Source organism: Agelaius phoeniceus, chromosome 6 (assembly GCF_051311805.1).
Source record: "Agelaius phoeniceus isolate bAgePho1 chromosome 6, bAgePho1.hap1, whole genome shotgun sequence".
Classification (NCBI taxonomy): domain Eukaryota; kingdom Metazoa; phylum Chordata; class Aves; order Passeriformes; family Icteridae; genus Agelaius; species Agelaius phoeniceus.
Window position 1 is genome coordinate 53,994,060 of NC_135270.1, and position 20,394 is coordinate 54,014,453.

The window sequence follows — 20,394 nt, forward strand, 5'->3', positions numbered from 1 at the left end:
AAGCACGGTAACCAGGCACTTGGACTTTCTACCTGCCCCACTCCCTGCCCCACAGCAGCTTCCCAGGAAAGGGGGAAGAGGTAGGCTCTGCAGGACCACAATATTTTGATTTTCTGCCTGTAGAGCAACTGCTTCAACCCAGATCTCATCCAGACGTGTGCAGAAGATGCTTCCCATTGAAGCTATCTAGGGACAGCACAGACCTCAAAGCCTTCAAACCCTCTGCAAAGGCCCCCCACAGCCATTGCTGTCACCCATGCCTTCCAGCCAGCCCCTGCTGTGGCAGCATGCTTCTCCAGGTAACAGGGGAACCACACTCCATGGCCAGGGATGCTGGTGGCTAAAAATCAGGAACAGAAATAAGGAAAATAAGTCACAGGATCATGGAACAGTTTGGGTTACAAGAGATCTTTAAAGGTCGTCTAGTCCAACCTCCCTGCAATGAGCAGGGACATCTTCAGCTACATCAGGTTGCTCAGATTCCTGTCCAACTTGACCTTGAATGAATCCAGGGAGAGAGCAACTCTCACCTCTCTGGGCAACCTGTTCCAGCGTTTTATCACCCTCATCATAAAATATGTCTTCCTTTTCTATCACCTAAATCGACCTTTCTTCAGCTCCAAACCATTACCCCTTGTCTATTGCAACAGGCCCTGCTAAAACCTTCGTCCCCGTCTTTCTTATAGGCCCCCTTCAAGTACTGAAAGGCTCAAGAAGGTCTCCCATCCACAAGTGGAACACAGATTTTCAGAGTCTTTGGGGTAAGGAAGGCAGCCTGTCCTTTTCAGTCTCTAGGCAGGGAGTCAATCCCCACTCTGAAGGTGCAGGAGGGTATTCATCTCTCCATTCACGTTTCCATGGGAAGTGCCATGAGCCCTGCTCTGGGGAAGGCACAATGCAGGACTCAGATACAGACAGCTGTGCTTTCAGTCATGCTCCTCATCCCCAACAGCCTGCTGGTGGCAGTGCCCTGCTCAGAAAGCACAGCTTTCAAGGATCATGGAATATCCTGATTGGAGAGGACCTATATGAAGTCCAACACCCATTTCTGCACTGGACAACCTCAAAATTCACACCATGTGTCTGAGAGCATTGCCCAAATGCTTCTTGAACTCTTGATACCATGACTACTTCCCTGGGGATCCTGTTCCAGTGTCCAACCACCCTCTAAGTGAAGAACCCGTTCCTGATATCCAACCTAAACCTCCCCTGACACAGCTTCAGGCCATTCCCTTGGGTCCTGTCTCTGGTGGCCATCGGGAAGAGATCAGTGCCTGCCTCATCTCTTTCCCTTTGTGAGGAGGCTGTAGGCTGTGATGAGGCCTCCCTAAGTCTTGTCTTCTCCAGGCTGAACAAGTCTAGTGACCTCAATTGCTCCACAGATGGCTTCCCCTACAGACCCTTCACCATCTTTGTTGCCCTCCTTCGGACACTCTCTAATAGTTTTATGACTTTCCTATATTGTGGCACCCAAAACTGCCCCCAGCACTCGAGGTGAGGCGGCCCCAGTGCAGAGCAGACCAGGGCAATCCCCCCCCCTTGCCCGGCTGGCGATGCTGTGTCTGATCCCCCCCAGGACACGGCTGGCCCTCCTGGCTTCCAGGGCACTGTTGGCTCGTGTTCAACTTGCCGTCTCAGGTCCCTTTCCTCATTCCCCGGGCTGTTTGCACACCCAGAGATGACCACCTCAGGTGCAGAACACGGCATTTTTGGAGGCACCTGCTCTATCCCTGACGGCGCATTTCCAAGCCAGCAATGGGACACATCACTCAGCCAAGCCCTCGGGCAGTGAGCGCACGGCTCGGCATCCAGCGCTCGGTCGGGACAGGGCTCAGCCCCTCCGCACGGACCGACCCTCGGCACCAGGCACTCCGCTGCCGGCCGCTTCCCCGCGGAGGGGATTTCTCGGTTCCCTTCTCCCGGGGGGAGGTGCAACTGGAGTTTCCCAGCAGCTGGTCCCGCCCCCGCTTTCCTCCCCTTATAGCCGGGCTGCCCCCGCCCCGGGCACAGAGGCTGTGACAGTGCCGGTGACCGTGACAGCGCTGCTGGCCCGCCTCCAGCCCCGCCGCCCGGGAGCCGCCGCAGAGTAAGTCCGTCAGTCTCGGGTCTTTCCCTTCCCCTCGGGCCGGCGTCTCCCGCTTCTCCCGAGCCGCTGCCCCGCTCCGGGCTCACTTGCTGGGGAGCTCGGGGGCTCTCTGCTGGGTCCGAGAGTGGGGAACGAGGGGCACCCACGGAGGGTGGGTTGCCGGGCACAGGGACGGGTTTCAGCCCCACCTTGTAATTATCAGAATGGGGAATAAATCGGATCGCTGGCAGGACAGCAGCTCCAGGCATATCCCAGGGCTGGGTACCGCAAGGATATGTGCCTGGTAATTCCATTGTGACAGCTGGGTCTGATTTGTGCGGCTTTTCCCCTAAATTTCAGGGCACAGGCTAAAGCAGTGACTACTGTAAACCATTCACCTCCTTCCTACCCTTCTGCCTTCCAACACCTTTCCCAAAATCCATATGAAGGTATTGACCACCAAAGCATCCTAAACCCAGGTCTGGTGCTGGATTTCAGATCCAATGTGGCACTTCTGCCCTCCCTTCTTTGCCTCTATTTAAAGGAAGTGGTTTTCCACCAAACCACAGGAAAGTAATTGGATTGTGATTCATTCAGTTTGGCTGTGCTGAAAAAACACCATTTCAGAGCCTGGACCCTCGATGACCCTGGGCAGCCCCTGGGACTTGGACCCTGCCAGGGTCACTGTGCCAAGCTGGCACATTTCTGCATTGCCATGCTTGCTTGCCCTTTTGTGATTGCTTTTTCTTTGTCAGGGATGTCCCACAGCTCCTAGGACCTGCCTTTTCCTAGAGCACTGAAAAGCCTATAGAAATACCCTTCTGTCTTTGTGCAGCAGCCCCATATCCATTGCATCAGCTCTTCAGCACAAATTGAAAAATTCAGCCCCAGGGTTAGGATCCTTGGTGTGTTCAAAGCAGAATTTCTTTTTGAAATCCTTCACTTTGCTGCTGCAAAGTGAAGAAGAGACTTTCTGTGACTGGAGCATATGGCTGATCTGGAAGCCATGGTGCCTCACTTTGACACCCAAGTTCAGGACAGAAAACCTGAAGAAACACTGTCCAAAGTGTCAGCTGCCTGTCCCCCACCAAGGGATTTTGAGGCTTTTCAGCTCTGATAAAGCAAATCACAAGGGAGCAGAGAGCTCAGGTTTGGGTTTGCTTCATTCACCCTCTCTATAAAAGATGCCTGGAAAGCCAAAGAATTTGAAAGTGCCGAAAGAAGCTCCCAGGGAATTTGTTTATCTTCTCAGTCGCTGTTAGCTCTAGCAGAAAACTTTGCAAACTCCAGGCCTTAAAGAAGGATTTGGCTTTGGAACTAAAAACTTTTTTATTATGAAAACAAAACTCTAGACAGCAGCAGCTGGTTGCTCTTTCAGCAGCAACAGTTCAAAATTATGCTGCTCATAATAGACTTGAAGCAAGAAGAAAAAATGAGTGTATTACAGTGCATTCTCTCTGTTTTTTCCCAATAACAGGGTACATATAGAATTTTCTCTTTCTCTGTTTGAAATATTCTCACTAACAACAGGAAATGATGGTTTACTGGATGGTTTTCAGGTGTGTGTCAGTAATTTAGGGAAATCAGAGTCTCATTTGGAAGTGATTGTTGCACTGCACAACTGTATCTGTACATGGTTTTATGCTGGCTTAAAGCATCTCTCTCATGCCAGGTGAGATGCCCTGGGGTCCTTTCCCTGCTCTATTACTGCCATTCCCCTGAATCCCTTGGGTTCCCCATCATCCCCAGCCCTGTAGGGCTGCCTGGTGATGCTGAGGCACATGGATTGAGTCCTCTGGGGAGTTTCTGCTCCTGCCTTGGCTTCTTTACTGGAGAAAAGTTTTGTTTTCCCTCAGCTCCCCATTAGGAGCAGAACTTGGCCACCATCAGGATGCTGCTGGAGCACATATTGAGTGGTGGGTATCTCACAGGGGTCTGCAGATAGGACTCTGGATGTGAGCAGCACAGTAGAGGGTCAAGGTGGGGCACTGGGTGGCCCAAGTCTTCTATAGACTGTGATTTCCCAGGCAGAGCCAAGTGGGAGCCCCCAGATTTGTGGTGTCTCCATTCAGTACTTAACCCAGATAACAAAAATAGTAGGAAAAACCCCTCGCCTCCTAGGAGGGCTCCCAGCTTGGAGAGAATAAAGTCTGGCATCTTTTTGGACTCTTTGCTTTGATGAATTTGCAGTTTGTTTAGGTGTCAGCACATGGTCTGAGGTATACCAAACTCAAACTGCCTGCACTGTTCTATTGCTTCAAAGATGGCTTGGACCAGTGCAATTCTTTTGTGTGGGCAGATAGATAACTTTGCTAGATAACTCTGGATTTCTGAGAGGCTGTGGGAGAATGGGAGATATTCACTGAAATGAGATATAAATCCTCATGACCTAGTATGCCAGCAGGCTGGAGAGGACCAAAAATCCAAACAAATGCTTGTTAATACTGGCAGCAGCTCAGGAAAAAGAAGTCAAGAAAAAGTTCAGCAAAAAAATTCAGAATAGGGATAATTAATAAATCTCTTCCCCTGAGTGCTCTCTGGCACAGCATGAGCTACCCCTGACCAATGAGATAATTCTGCATGAAAGCTGTTTCCTTTGAGGAGGAAAAGGAGAAAATGGGAAGCCACTGTGCCCAGAGTCCAGGCTGGGTCATTCTGTGTCTTGACTCTGCTCCAAGTGTTTCCCTTGCCCTTGCTGCCCACCCCAGAAAAGCTCCAGCTCAGAGGTAGTGATCTGATCTCTGTGATCAGCAGAGAGCTTGCTGTATCCCACCACAGCTGCACCAGCAGTCACAGCACCACAGTCCCAGTGCTGCAGGGCATCTGAACAGGGTGGCAGAGGGTGCTCTCTGAGCTGTGCTGCTCATCTGGTTTGAAACCAGAAGCTGAATATGCTGTGTCAGAAATAATTGGAGCTAAAGGCTCCCCTGGCACAAACCATGTTGCCACATAACAATAATGAGGATGACAATGATAACAGTAAATTAGTAATAATACTGAGTTGGGAACAATGTCAACTCTTGACCTCAAATCATTACATTTCCTAAGACCTGAATTTCAGTTCTGGGAAATGATTTAGCATTTCTCCTGCTAAACAAATTAGAAGCCTGCTGGAGTTTTAGCAGGCTTTGATTTGTGAGAAGAGCACAGGCATAGAGGAGCAGCCTGCAGCCATCCAAGCCAAAGCCAAGCTACATTGGGCAGGAGCATGTCCTGACAGAGGCAGGAGGTGCACTGTTAGCACAGCATCTCCTGCCTGTGCACCCCAAATGTAACCAAGAACACCTCCTTTTAGCTGAGTATTTCTTGTAGAAAGTGTTGGCATTTTTTTCTGTAAGTTTCTTAAAGCATTTCTTACAATAAAGTCTTGGTTTTCTAACAAAAATGACATGGACAGGGAGTGTTTGGTACCCCTTGATATTAAGACTGGGGCTGCATTTCAAGGCAGAAGTGGGAGCTGAGGTTTAATGGTTTTTCCTGCTGCAGATACAAACACAGGTCAACCAGCAGTGGCACGTGATAATCCCTGGGCAAGAGTTCAAGCTGGCCAAATGTGAGAGACTGTCAGCTTTTGCATCGACAGCCTTGCATGGGTGCTTGAGCCTGGCTTTTTTTGAGCGCTACCATGACAAAGTTCTGACAGATGTTAAAAACTCAGCTTCTAACCAGCTTAATCATTCCCTTACGGAGTCTTGCGTGTGTAGTGTCACTTGAATGCTTTTCAAAGGTCTATTGCATTTATCTTGGCATTGAAGAAGAACCAAAACTTCAAAGTCCACCTCTGTGATCACCATTCATCAAAATGAAAGACCATAGCCTTTTAGAAGGGATGAGATACTTTCTTTGGTTAGAAAACAAACAAACAAAAAAAAACCCAATAATGCTTTGTTTGAAATAATAGGAGAGAGAGAAAGGACTCAGATGAGTCTGTGCTTGAACAAACAGGAAGGAAGGGATTTGGCAGAATTAATCTAAGCACAGTGTTGTGTTGGGAAATGCAGGTTACGAAAAGAGCCCTGCAAAAATTAGGCAAGTCCAAGTCACTTGCAGAACATGCCTGTTGCCATGATTTTTTTGGGTTGGTTGGTTGTTTTTCTGGGTATTTCTGTAGTGGAAATGTAACAAAAAGGAACACTTTTCCACTGCTTTCAGGATTCTAGTGGGGCATCCTGACTAGCATAGCTGGAGTGAGCTGCAGGGGGTTTCCTTCCCCCTCCCCTCCTCAGTACATGTGCTAGGGAGATGTATGTGCACAGATTCAGCCATGGCACAGCTGCTGCTAACCTGGGATTAGCTCAGTTACTTAAGAGTATGGTGCTAATAATGCCTTTGGTTGTGGGTTCAATCCCTGTATGGGCCATTCACTTCAGAGTTGGAATTGGTGATCCTTGTAGGTCCTTTCCAGCTCAGACTATTCTGTAACTCCTATCAGCTGAGCTCTGGTGCTCAGGCACCCTTTGCTTGCTCATGCAAACAGAACTCCTTCCCAAATGAGTTTTCATATTTGTTGTGTTTAGAGGGTAATAGCATTACTAATCCTGAACATGGCCTGGCATCCAAAGCAGGGAGAAGGAAAGCTGTCAGCAAAGCCAGGCTCTCACTGCCCTCTGTATAACTTAGAATGAAAAGCCACAGTCTTCCAACCAGTTTTCGCAGAAATAAGTATCAAACTTTCTACCAGCATGACACATATCAACATTATAAACTTCACAAAGGTATTTGAGGATCCCCACATTGTGGCTGTATAACTGAAGCCAAATTCTTAATTTGTTTGAAGTCTAATTTTTCTGCCATTACTCAGTACAAGCAAACCAAAACTTGTCTGAGAGTTCTTCATACAGATGTGCTTCAGTCTCCTAGAATGTCACTTTAAATAAAGCATTATTAGAATAAGGATTGGAAACTATGAGTAATTTTATTTATTTACAATAATTGCATCATTATAATCATTATACAAATAATTTTACTTATGTAAATAAATATTTTGCAATCTATTGAATTACAGAGGAACATAATTCTAAACATGAATTCTGAGAAGAAGTCATAACAATAACAAATTTCTGTTGTTAATTATTTGCAGTGTAAGAGTGTTGGTGGTAATGCAGGACTCTGGCAGGATCATGTTTGTTTAAACAAGGCTAAATTACCATGATCCTCGTGCCTTGTTCCCACTTACCTTGAGCACAGATCAGGAAAAAAAGGCCCTGAGTAAGGTGGGAATTGATTCTGATGCCATGTAAGAGTATGAGAGCTTTGTGGTTGTTTTGAAGTCACAGGACACTTATCCCACCCACATCATTCATGTGCCCACCCATGCTCATGTCCATAGTCACACAGCATCCCATGGGAGAGCCTGACAAGCTCAAGGTCTCAAATCAGGATATCTGAATCACCCTCAAAATGGCTCTTTGATTTTTCTCTAATTTAGACTGGACATTAGCTGGGATGGTGTTGCTCAGGAATTCTCCTGTGCTCACACCAGATGTGTAACATTCTCCATGTTGCCCAAACATATGCCTTGCCACACTTTCTCCTTGGTATTTTTCTTCCTAACTGTTATAATCTGATTTTTTTTTCCCTTAAATTTACAGGCTAGAAGGAAAATGATGAAAATGTTACCTTTTTTCCAAAGTCCTTTTGGAATACGCAGTGGATCAGAGGGTTGCATTGATGCAAACAGGCCATTTGAAAACACTTCACCATCAGTAGCTGAGCAAGTCCCTGCCTGTCCTGAACCTTCTGCAGATGAGATCTGGTCCAGGGACCAGGAGAAGATGAGAGAAAGGCCAGAGGCAGCCTGCAGAGCTTCACGCGCCTCTTCCATCACAAGCAATGAGAGCTGCATCTCTGCCGGGGACAGCCCTGAGAAGGGGAACAAAGGAATAAAGGGAATGCTTAAAAGTGCATTTAAAATAGTTAAAAAGACCAAGCCACCCAGTGGTAAGTGCTCCTCCATCCTCCTTGCACCACTTCATGGGCCATAGTTTCCTCTAGAGGGGCTGTATGAGGCAGGGAATTGTCCCCTAGGGAAACAAAGGTACTGATAGATTGAAGTGACTTTTCCAAGAAGTCCGGGGAAAATTGGGCTGAGGGAGACATGACCTCAAGTCCTGGTCTTTTAGTACAAAGGGTACAGTCCTTGAGGAGCTGTCCATTTGCAGGTTTTCTGTCCAAAATAAAACTTATTTCTACTGGGGGCACAGAGAACTGTGGGTGGGTGGGTGAGAAACCAAGGTGTAACTCTCAGCTCTGTTCCTCCACCTCCTCCTACAAAGTCTTGTTGTTTTAGTACAAATTATTTCATTTCCAGACAAGCCTTGACCTGTCTAATTGGCATCTCTCTCACCATATCTTAAATGCTTTCCCTAACTGGTGGTTTTCCTTCTTGGCCTTGAATTTGCTGCTGAAAACAGGCCTTTTGTACTTTTGTTCTTACTGCTGCATTGCCCCATCCCCAATACTTTTGTTTTTTGGGTTTTTTTTGTTTCTTTTTAAGCAACCAGAATTGCAGAAAATATTCCAGATGAGACACCACCAATGTGTGGTGCAATATATTCCTATTTTCCCATCTCAGCTGGATATTTCTCACTGAGTACATCCTGGGGTCATAACTGATATGTTCACTACTACCTCCCAGTAAGGATTTACTAATTCTCCAGGCGTCTCTCTTCCTCCTCCATCTCAAGCTGATTCACATCCAGCTTGCAGCAGAAAATCCTGTTTGTTGCTAAGTAACTTTTGTTCTATTGCATTTGTATCTTGGGTTTTATGCCATTAAATTTCAGCCCATTTACTATTCAAGTTATCCCATTGTTCCTGTAAAATACACCAAGCCCTCAGTTTCGATAATGTCTCTCAACTTTGTGCAATCAGCAGATGCCAAAAGGGCACTCCCAGCTTTTGTGCCACAATCTTTAAGGATAAATGAAGTAAGATGAGTTTCATGAATAATGTAAGCTTTCTCCACCCAGGGTCCTCCATGCAAACATCACACACCTAACAAATCTTATTTTGGGATATAACCTTGCCATTTCAACGAATAATTTCCCAGGTTTCTCTGTCTCAAGTAACTGGCTGTAGTTCAGATAAGATAGTTCAATTGTATTTGTCTTGCTTGCTAAATGTGTCCTCCCAAACAATTTCACAGGTCAGGTTGTGCCAAATCTATTTCTGGAAAACCCATGTGGTATTTCCTTCAGCACATCTTTAGTTACATCTTTCCATCTACATTATTTCTAGTGCCATGTTTCTGACTTGAGGTCATATTAATGGAAGGGGGATGAGCCATAACTAACTAACTCCACAAGACTAAATTTTGGAAACAATTATAGGTGGCTCATGAATAGCTGTCCATACGCAACACATTGGTGATGGGTATTCAAGTTTCCATTGCCCCAGTTAAAGGCAATCTAGAAACAATCCGATCTTTAATTAAATAGACTTTCTATATGGTGTAGGAGCCCAAGAGCTAGCATTTTGGAAGTATAAGCATTTTTTAAAAAGATTCCAGAGCCATAATTTTTTATAAAACATAAGTCTGAATCTTTACTCTTGGTTAAAGAAAGGCTGTTCTGTTTTCACCAGTCAAACAAGTCATGGATCTCCTTGGAGAGCAAAAGCTTTGTGATGCCATTCAACATCTGTTTGCCCTGGAGAAGAGCCTGTCTAGCAAAAATGAGGAGGGACTGAACACCAGTCAAAAAGACATTGAGTCTGTCTATGAAGTTCTGAAGCACAAAGTCTTCAGCACCTTGAAGGATTCTGTGCTGCTTGCAAAAACAAACCCAGATCTGCTACAGCAGGCAGTGGAGGCTCTGAAAGAACAGGAGAAAGAAGATCAGAACTACATGTCAGAGAATCCACTGGACCAAAATATGCAATTTAGACCTAGAAAATGGAAAGAGCTCTGGATGGCTACAGTAAAGGAGTCGGTAGAGGCTCGAATGAAAGACACAAGCCGTACTCCTAGAACTGAGAACCTCTCTGCAGTTGGCCAGAACCTCCTGCACATGGGAAAGACAATGAAAGAAGATTTGACAGTGGTTGCCAAGTATATTAATAAGCTTTATCCTCCCGAGTTTAATGTGTTCAGCACATATGCAGAACTCTACCACAATTATTTTGCCTCCCAGGCAAAGAAAAATGCTGAGTCTCATCTGGAAGACAAGGATATTTACCTTCTTCTCTCATGGGTGCACAATTTTTATCCAAAGTAAGTGGGCTTTTATACATGTTTACCCCTGGAAATCAAAATAGGCTCACTGGCTGCAAATCCAGGCATTTGCTTGATTTATGAGTTAGTATTACTGCAGTGCAGTCCAGCACCTGGCTAAGTTACTGGTGTTACTGATGATGTCCTGATTTACAGTCCCGGCCAGAACAGCCAGAAGGGACACTCTCAAGGCTGCTAGTCTGTAAATGAAGGGCTGTTTCACTATTCTGGCTTCTGGGCAACAGACACACAAAGGTTTAGGGCTTCATCTGTGGGGTAAATTGGTCAGGTTCATTGCCTTGATATCAATTCCAGTTGCAGACCTGGGCTCACTCTTGAAAAATTTTGAAATTTCAGCCCTTTGTACCAGAGGGCAGACAATAAAAAGAACAACTTGAGATGCAATTATCCTGGGCATGGAGGATGTTGCTTAGGTGTTACTCACAGTCTATGTTTTCTTCACCTTTAGGAGAGCCAGGGGTGCGCCCCTGTGAGAGGACACAATCCAAGGGTCCCCATAAACTCTGTATGTTACTGAACTGAAAACATTGCTTGTTGTGGCTAATAGTACTGAGTGGAGAATTGAGGGCTTTCACTTCTTAGGTGGAAACCAGTAAAGACACCAGCAATGTTTCTTCTGTTCCAAAGTCATTCAGCTCCACTTTTTCCTTTTTGTGCTCCACTGATGAGTGTAATGATTCATTGTTGATCCCGGAAGTTTTCCACAGCCAGTGTTGTGCTCTAGATCAGGATATTCAGGCCTGAACCAGCCTGTGTTTGGGAATGAGCAGCTGTGAGGAGCAGGGCTCAGCCCAGCACTGGGGACAGTGTTGGCCAGGGTAGCAGCTGCTTTGGGATTGTTCCCAGAAGCCACATCCAGGTGTCTGCTGAGGAACCACCTCCCAGCCATCAAACACCAGCTTTTCATCTGCTCACCTCTCTGTATGGATGGAGAGAGGTCATGACAAGGGGCTAGACTCCCCTGCTTGCTTCAGATCTCCCATCTCCACCAGAGCACAGTGGCTGCTACTCAGGAGTTTGACAGACCATGACTCCATTCACAGGGTTGCTTGTGGTCCCACCCTCACAGATCTCACCCCTGGCACATATCCATTCAGCTTCTCCAAGTCCTGCCTGGACTGAAGACAATGTACATTTCCATCTGTTTTTTCACTGATACCCTCAAAAAGTGTTAGTGATTTGCATCAACAACTGTCTTGAATTACACTGCCCTTGGAAAATACAATTGTTTGGCTTTTTTCATTCCAGAGACATGAGGAAAGATCATGCTTTAGCCATGGAGTTGGATAAAGTTAAGCTTGGAAGCCTTTTGCCTTCAAGTCTGAGCAAAGAGCTTGAAAATAAATACCTTGACAGTGAAGAGGTAAGAAAAGTTCAGTCACTCCTCTTCTTCCCTTCACTGCTCCCATATGACTCCTCAGAGAAGCTGTGACTTGTCCTGCACACACACTTCTTCACCAGTGAACCACACACCCTTCCAGGGAGAAGCAAAAGCTTTTGTTTGTTTTTGGGGAGCAGGTCACCCTTCTGCTAGATGAGACCTGCAGAGCAAACTTCTGCTTAGCCCTGGCAGCCAGGAGAAAAGAACTGCTCTGTTCTTGTAAATCATGTGGTAGCAACGGGGAAAATCCAACAACAGATCTTTACAGGCAACTTTCTCATTGTCTGATAAATCTCCAGAGGGATTTATGGTCCCTCTCACAGGAGTCTCTGAAGGATCTTGGATTACTCCTGGTATTTGCAGCGGTGCCAGACCTTGGGTGAGGGCAAAGCATGGAGTTCTGGTTTTGACAAATCTCTTTCTTTGATGGAGAATTGCCTGCTCTGCAGAAAATAAAAGTTGCTCTGGTTTTCGTATCACCCTTCCCTTAATGGAAACAAGAAGCCACTTCTAGAGTATTCCCATAGCTTAGTGCTTTTGGCATTTGGGGCTGGAATTCCCGGAAAATGAGAAGATGAGTTTCAAGTTTAACTGTAGTCTGTGATGGTTTGCATATGGGAGAGGTGGTGTGAGGTCTGCAAAGTGCATGAATGGGACACAGGGGGATCAGCAGACACTGCACAGACCATTTCCAAAGCCTCACTGCAGCACAGAGGGGTCAGAGCAGAGAAAACCTGAGAGCACTTTGTTTCCCTCTCCAACACTTGTGTGGCGTCAGAAGAGCTCATGAAAAAGGATTGCAAAAGCAGGTGGCTCTGAGAGTGACACACACACAGTGTGTGGTTGGGGGAATTTGGACTCTGGCACATGTAGCTCCTGCAACCTTCCTACCCACTGCTCCCCTCCCTGCCCTCCTGATCCCCCGGATGTGGAGGTGCAATGGGATCTTCACTCCCACCTTAAAATACTCAACTCACTATTGTGTAGGTATCGTGAGGGGGCTGTCCTTGTTGCTGTGAAGTCATGGGTAAAGCATCTCCAAGGAACCTTTATATCCCAGCCAGGGCTGAGGAAAAAGTCTGCTGAGCCAGGCAAAACATGGGTGGGTGGGTGGGTAAAACCTGCGTAAGGCAGGAGCTGTTGCATCCATGTTGTAGTAAATGCTGTTGTTCTTCCTTCCCTAAAGGTTACTGTCAAAAATTCACTGAGCAGATGTTTAGATAAAGAAATCCAAAGATGGAAAGAAGACAAGGAACCAGAGAAGCTAAATGGACATTTTCAGAGTGAACTGCTAGGAATATTTGTTATCCAGGTAATACAAAGCTATATTAAAAATAAGCAATTGCATCTTTTACCTGCTTAGGATTTGAGACCAACTATGGTCAATGCAGAAAAGGAAAAGGCCAAGTCACTTGTGTAGAGTGGTAGCAGAGGTGGGTGGTAGAGGGAAGCTCAAAACCATGGTCTGTCTTGGGCCTGGTGTACCATGGGACAGAGGCAAACGCCTCTATAAGCAAAACAAGAAGAAAAACTGCTTTCATTCTCCTGTGCAATTTCTTCTGCATCCCCAGCAGCAGAGAGACAGGAGAGAGGCTCAGTTAATTGAGAAATGGGGAGTCTCTTTCTTCCTCCCAGGGGAAGTGCCACAGGCAGAGCTGCCCCTTTCCATCCTCTGGCTGCAGAGGATTAGTTGAGTTTATTTTTAAAAAACAAACCTCTCATGTGTTGAGGTTGTTGTGATTAAATTGTTCATTTAAATGCAATCTAACAACATTAAAAAAAAAGCTAAAAGAAAAAAAAAGAAACAAAACCAAGTGTGAAAGTGTGAAATTGCCTACTTTCTCAGCTGTTTTCTAGATTTTCTTCATGCTCCTTTTGAACCTTTCATCTAAGTATGGCTGCTCTTTGTGGTCCCTGGATCAGTTGCAGGGGGGGATGCAGGAGAGCTGGGTGCAGCTCTCAGCAAAGGATCTGCAGCTTCTTTTACCCAGCAAACCTGGCCTTTTTGGAGCAGGCAACATTTAAAACTGATCTCACTTGTCTGTTAGAGTATCTACAGCAGCCAGAAGCGAGCTGAGGACATCAGCAAAGCTGTGGGTGAGGAGCTGTCCCGTCGGCTGCTGAAGGAGCTGCCAGCCTTCCTGAGGAGGTGAGCTGGGGAGGGGCTGTGGGCACTGGGGCTGGCACAGCACCTGGGCAGCCACTCACCCACCTCTCCTCTTCCCATCTCCCCTCCAGCTACAGGGATGCCTTTGAAGACTTCAAGGAAAAAAGCAAGAAGCACACATACTACAAGCCTATACTGATTGCAAATATTAACAACTGCTGCAATTTTAGGTAAGGGTCCAAAAGAAAAGGTTTTGCTCCTTCCTCTGCAGGCAGTGTATAGAGGGGAGGTACTCCAGAGTGAGCAGAGGTAGTAGGTCCATCTGCCTGCAAAAGGTTTGGAGACCTCTGAATTTCTCTCTCTTTCCTCTGAGGACAGACTGTTCTGATCTGACTGGTATTTTCTTTCAGAGACTACACAGAGAAATACGTGGCAGAAAAGGAGGACAGTAAAGCCGATATCCTCAGCACTCTCGCTGATATTGAAAACAGCGGCTTTGATGTGCTGCTCCAACAGCTCTTTGCCCAGCTGAAGGTACAATATCTGTGCTCCACATCCTCCTGCCCCATGGCTCAGCTGATACCAGGGCAGGGCATGTTCTCCTGCTGTGCTATCTGTTGTTCAAATCTCTGATTCAAATCAGCCAAGTTCAGAAGGGACAGGATTGGTCCTAACCCACACTGCTGCAGGAAAACTCCCACTAAGCTCTCCTTGAGCTGGTCCTCAAGCCTGCAGGCAAAATGGGTGCAATGACATAGGCATGACTGTGCAGGTGAACATAAAACCTGCTGATGGCATCTGAGACAACAGCTACAGCAGGGAGAGTCTCAACCTGCAGCTATTTGCTCTCCACACTGTAGAAACACATCACTAATAGCATAAACTGCAATTACGCAGCTTTTGGCTTCCCCATAAAGGTGACCTGAAGGGCATTTCTGTACTTCTGGCTTCCTTTTTTTTTTTTTTTTTTTTTTTGTTTATATATATATAACACAATGTTTTCGAGTTAAGCAATTTTGCTGGAGGAAAAGGAAGCGTAGGAGTCAGGAAAGTTCAGCCACAATCTCTCCTGCTTTCTCTGTAGAGCCTTTTGGAAGGCACGAGAGAAAAGGGGTAGAATTTTTTTCATTTGCATATTTATTTACTGTGGCTGAGAAAAATTATGAACATCTCATAAGGATTCATTTTTTTTCCCCTGATGGTTCCATAAGTCTTCAATCAGACAAGATGGTGAGGGAAAAAAAAAAAGGCAGAAATAATAAAAACACCTCCAATATTAACCTTTCAAGCCCTTGGTCTTGCTAGCCATGAGGAGTCAAGAAGGGGACAGCCCCTTGTTCCCCTGTCCCTGTAAGGCATCACCACACACCTGTCCACAGGACTACACACCACACTCTCCCTACATGGGATACTCCACATGTAGGAATGACAAATACACATTTGCATAGAATTTGTTTGAGGTAACTTAGCAGATTTTCCTTTTTTTCAGCCAATGTACAAGAAGTTTACAGAGAATAAGTGGGATTCCAGCAGTGAAATTATGAATGAGATCATTAAAACCACCAGCAAACATATTTCAGACTTCAAGACCTTAAAGGACCCGTTTTACCATGTAAGTCCAAGAGAAATATTGGAGGGATTCTGGGGTGCTGGGGCTGCATTTTCAGCTCTGATCCTCTGTGGCTTGAGCTGCCTTGACCTCTGGTGAGCTGGCCTGGTATCAGGAAGGGTTTCCATCAGCATGCAGTTTACCCAGATAAGGCACATAAATCTCACTCTCCTCTGACAGAAGCAGACTTCTACAGCTCTGCTGCAGTGTTTGCAGAGCAAACCACTGCTCCTGCAGAGAAAGTGCTTTAGAGACCACCCAACACGTGGCCTTAATTACAGATTTGGTTTAGCAATCTTGAAACACAGATATGCAGTTGCATGGTTCAGTCTCATTGCTCCTTTGATTGCCCGAAGGGCTGGAGGAGGTGGATGCAAATGGGACAAATCCCAGAGAACTGAGCCAGAACCACATCCTCACTGGTCCTGGACTATATATGAAATATCATAATATAAGACAATATTTGATTTCCTGTCTTTGTCTTTTTAGTAGCTGGGACAAATAATGATGTTTTATGTGTTAGAGAGAAGAACAGGAAGAACAGCATGAATTCCTGTTTCTCTGGAATACTGTTACTCCTCTACCACATGAAGAACTTTTCTGCACTTTAAACTCTTCCCAGAAGGAAATAAACATTTGGAAATTCCCATTCTTATTAGAGCACAAAGAAATTCTCAGCATCTAGGATGTGCTGTAACCGGTCTTTGGAGGATGGCAACCAGGGCGGTTCCTGCTGTGTAATCTGCAGCAGGCATTGGTGGGGCATGGCTCACAGCACCCAGGGTGGTTTTGCCCTCCATCCACACACATGGTTTGTTATGTCCCCAAGCAAAAGAGGGATGGATGATGATTCCCTCCTCTCCTTCCCAACAGGCTATTGTTGAGAAGATCCATGCCCGTTTGGTTAAAGAGTACATTGTGAGGCTGCTGAAGAGGAAGGTCAGCCTGAAAACTCCAGCACAGCAGCAAACTCTGGCCCAACACATCTCCAAGAATGCTGCTGACCTGGAAGCCTTCTGCACCAGCAATGTACGTGAGTGCTTGCCATGAACCCGTCAGCACAGGGCACAGACACACTGAAAAACAGGAAAGTAATTCTGGGAACTTTTGTTAACCTTTTCAACTCAGTCTAATTTCCTGGAAGGCAGGACCTTAGGCAGAAAGTGGTCTCTACATGCCTGTAGGCAGAAAGGGTCCCCCACACTGTAAGCAGCCTGCCCCTCCCTGCTTGGAGAGACATGATTTCATCTTCCTTTGTCCCACAGGCAGTTTCCTTTCGAAGATTTATACTAATAGGGTCAAAAGACTTAGATAATCTTTTCCGGTTTCGGTACAGCTTCCATGAGTCTGGGTTTCCTCTAACCCTTGATTTCCCTGATGCTGCAGCTTTTAGGTAAGCCAAGGGCTAAAGCAGGCAGTGTGGGGGTCTGTGGTATGCAAGGAATTTTTCCACAAGAGCCACAGCTGGAACACCCCTCTCTGTCCTTTGGGATCATCTCCCTCCTTCCATGCCTCTAATTTTGCCCGCAAAAAAAGCTAACAGCTAGGCCAAAACCTGTCCTCCATCACTCCATGCATGTTTGACTGGAGAAGGAACAAGTCTGAGTTTCACACAGAGTGGGTAGGAGAGCTGCACCTTGGAAATTCCAATGGTCAGGAAAAAGCTCTAGCTGGGGCTTCTACCTGATTTTGGTGATACCTGGAGATACCAAAGGCAGGGTTGTGTTTGGAGCTGGAGCAGAGCAGCACATGGCAGTGAGTCAGCTGGCCCATCTGATTACAGACCTTGGTATACACACCAGGCAGTGCAGAAACCCAAGGAAAAGGAAATGAGCAGATAGAATCTGCTGAGGTGGATGTGGAAGTCTCAGTCTTATGGCAAACCACACACCATTTGTGTGAGAGGATTAAAAACCATCAAAAAGTTAATCCAGTTTTTCCAAGGCTACCTGAGGCAGAAACAGCACTGAAAACAGAGAAGCACCTAAAATCATTCATGTGTCCTATCCACTTGCCAAGAAACAGCCTCAGGGGGCAGCTCCTGGAGTGGGGGGCACTTTGCACCCCCATGATGTCCTGCTAACCACATTTTCTGCTTGCAGGGATCTCAAGCCACGTGGCTGAATTCAGCACTCCCCAAACTGGCTGAAATAATCCGACTTCAGGATTTAGGTGCTATTAAAATTGAAGTTGCAACACTCGCCACAACGTACCCAGACATCCGGTAAGAGATGCTGAAACAGATTTGCTAGTACTCATAAGGAATTTTTTAATTGTGCCAGAAAGCAGTCAAATATGAATATAGCTGAAGTTCATACAGCCTGAGCCTATAAACCTGGGTGGGGGCTGCCTTCCAGACTGTGGCAATCCCAGTCCTGTCAGAAAGCAAAGGAAGATATGAATAAAAGCCTGTTGATATATTCCAAATTCTGGCCTAATTTTCTCCTTTACCTTGGAGATTTCCTTCCCTACCCCAAACATCCCAGGACAGTGCAGGGTCTTGTGTAGGACTGCCAGGTACTGAGCTGGCACCCACAGGGACATCAGCCCACGCCACAGGGTGGGAACCACATCCTGGTGCAGTGGCCCTGACAGGTGGAGGTGTGTGGGAGGAAATAACACCTGCCCATCTCTCTTCCACAGCAAAAGGCACCTGGAAGCGTTCCTGCACATCAAAGCCAATTTGTCACGCAGCGAACTCAAGAGCATCCTGGGCTACTTGGCAGACAGCACAGCATCCACACAGCCCAGGGCCCCGCTCTTCTCCAGCATCAACGTGTCCTAGACCAAGGCATGCCTTGGCACTGCCCTGTGCTGGACTGTGGGGTGAGCTGGGGATGGAGACCATCTCCTGGAGCAATGCATGGCACACACTGCCACCTTTTCCTATGGAAAGTGCTTTGTCCCAGTCTGGTGCTCAGCATCTCTGTGGGAATCATCATCCTGTGGGGCTGGGCACAGGGTGCACCCATGGGAGGTGCAGTGCCCACACAGACCAGGGCTGCTCCTCCCACCAGTCATGGATTCCCTCTGAGATCTCCTTGTGCCACCACATTCTCTGCCTGGACACTGCCCTGGAGCTCTGAAGTCCATCTACCTCTCAGGGTGCCACAAAGGCCACATCACAGACCAAGCAGGCACCACCTATGTAGCTTTTTATCTTCTAAGGAAATTAAGGGAAACAAAAACTGAAACCAACATTTAGAGATGTGTAGCATCCCATGGGTTCTTGAGATGTTGGGAGAGTCCCATGTGAGCATGTTTGCAATCCATCTGCCTTCCTCAGAGCTGGGCAGGGCACTGTGTTAGGCTGGTGGGAGAGGTTCCTGGGGAGGAGGAGCTGCAGCTCAGCTGTGGCAGGGCTCCTGCCAGCCCCCTTGGAGCAGCTGCAGGCTCTGACCCAGGGCAGCAGCACTGCCCAGGGCCTTGGGGTTTCCAGTGGAGAACTGGCCCTGGGGAATCATGTGCTTCCTCCACTTCTGGGAGGTGGGAGATCCTGGGCCCCTCTCCAGTGACCCCATCCAGTGCATCTGCATGGAGGGACCCCTCAAACAGAGGCTGGGAGCAAGCTGCCTATTGAAATGGATTGTCTGGGTTAAGCAGCAGCTGATAAAACACTTTGGATATTACTGAAGTCCTCCTTACCAAGGAGAGGACTTCCAGACCCCATTAACAATGCAGGCTTTGATGGGGTGTGGAACTGGTCTCAAATATCATCAATACATACTGAGCACCCTGTATGTGTCACCATTCTCTTGCTCACTCTTTCCCCTTGTGCTGTGAGGTAGATATGATGTGAAAATACAAATGGGTCTCTTGTGAAACTCTGTTTTGTTTCTTACAGCACAGTTTTTTTGGGAACTTAATCACTCACCAAAACAGCACTGTGTATATTTGGAGACCTTTCCCTTCTGTTCTCCTCTGTTTCAACTTTTGCATCAGTCTGTGGAAAGTCAGTCCGGAAGGAAGATGCCTAATGACTGTGCAAACTATATAATGTATATTTATATGTATATGCAATATACCACCAGTGTATTTTTGCATCCAATTTTATTTTTTTCTCAGTTAGAGATACTAATTTGCAATGTTTATAATAAACAGTATTCAAATATGCTAGAAAAGTGACAGTTTACTGTGTTGCCACTGCTGTGTTGTCTTTCAAAGGGCCATTTCTCCCAGCCTGCTCTGGTGACTATCACCCACTGGTTCCAAGTAGGGGTTGTTGCTGGACTATAGACAGGCTGGAAAAGCATTGCTGCTGCCCCTGTAAGACATTCACTGAGCAGGGTGGGCTGCTCACTAGCAGTGGCCAGTGGCACATTCTCAGAGGAGTCTTCTGCCAACAGGTCCTGTAGCAAAATTGTGCCATGAGTGGAAAACAGTGTTTTGATTTTAGTTTGCAGCCTGGCCACAGGCAGCACAAATCACCCTCTCCTTCCTTAAGCACACTCACACAAAACTCATATAGACACATGGGTTAAAAAAATTATTATTTAAACACTCATCTCAGCTACAGTTTAAAGGCAAATGCCAAAATGACTTCTGACTGTGCTGAGCACTCATGACAACTGTCACCTATTGGGTAACATTTTCTTTCCCAATTAGTGAAAGGTCACTTTATTGCTATAAAATACGTATTTTGATTTAGAGATCTGTTAAAGGCCTACAGAAATGCATCATGCAAGTGATTACACTGATCTTTAAAAAAAAAATCCAGCTAAGTAAGTGCCCAAAGGGAAACAGTATCTATTTATATATCATAATTAGCATGGGTAGGAGAAAATGGTTTTCATACACATTTCATAAGCCATATGGAAGTGCATTGTGCAATCTCTTCATCCTGCTATAAAACCCCAGCTTTCATCTCTAATGAGCCCGGGAAACTAATTTATTTATCTTCCTGCATGACTCGACATTTAAAATGGCATTTATTTATAGGTGGCATATTACACACAGCCAGGTAGTTTCAGGAGGTTGCACAAATGTCTTCTGATAACAG

General features: G+C 46.3%; 1 protein-coding gene across 2 annotated transcripts; it reads left to right on the plus strand.

Moving 5' to 3' along the window:
• Nucleotides 1-1,999: 1,999 nt before the first annotated feature.
• TNFAIP2 (TNF alpha induced protein 2) lies at nt 2,000-19,520 on the plus strand. 2 transcript variants are annotated; one of them, XM_054635711.2, is made up of 12 exons: nt 2,000-2,086; nt 7,657-8,005; nt 9,650-10,277; nt 11,547-11,661; nt 12,866-12,991; nt 13,728-13,828; nt 13,918-14,016; nt 14,197-14,320; nt 15,276-15,398; nt 16,269-16,424; nt 17,498-17,619; nt 18,039-19,520. In XM_054635711.2, the coding sequence occupies exons 2-12, from the start codon at nt 7,669-7,671 to the stop codon at nt 18,178-18,180; spliced, it is 2,073 nt and encodes a 690-aa protein (XP_054491686.2). In that variant the 5' UTR covers nt 2,000-2,086; nt 7,657-7,668; the 3' UTR covers nt 18,181-19,520. The 2 variants fall into 2 exon arrangements, with proteins under 2 accessions (XP_054491686.2, XP_077036844.1); XM_077180729.1 differs by lacking the exon at nt 2,000-2,086 and adding an exon at nt 3,945-3,981.
• Nucleotides 19,521-20,394: the final 874 nt, after the last annotated feature.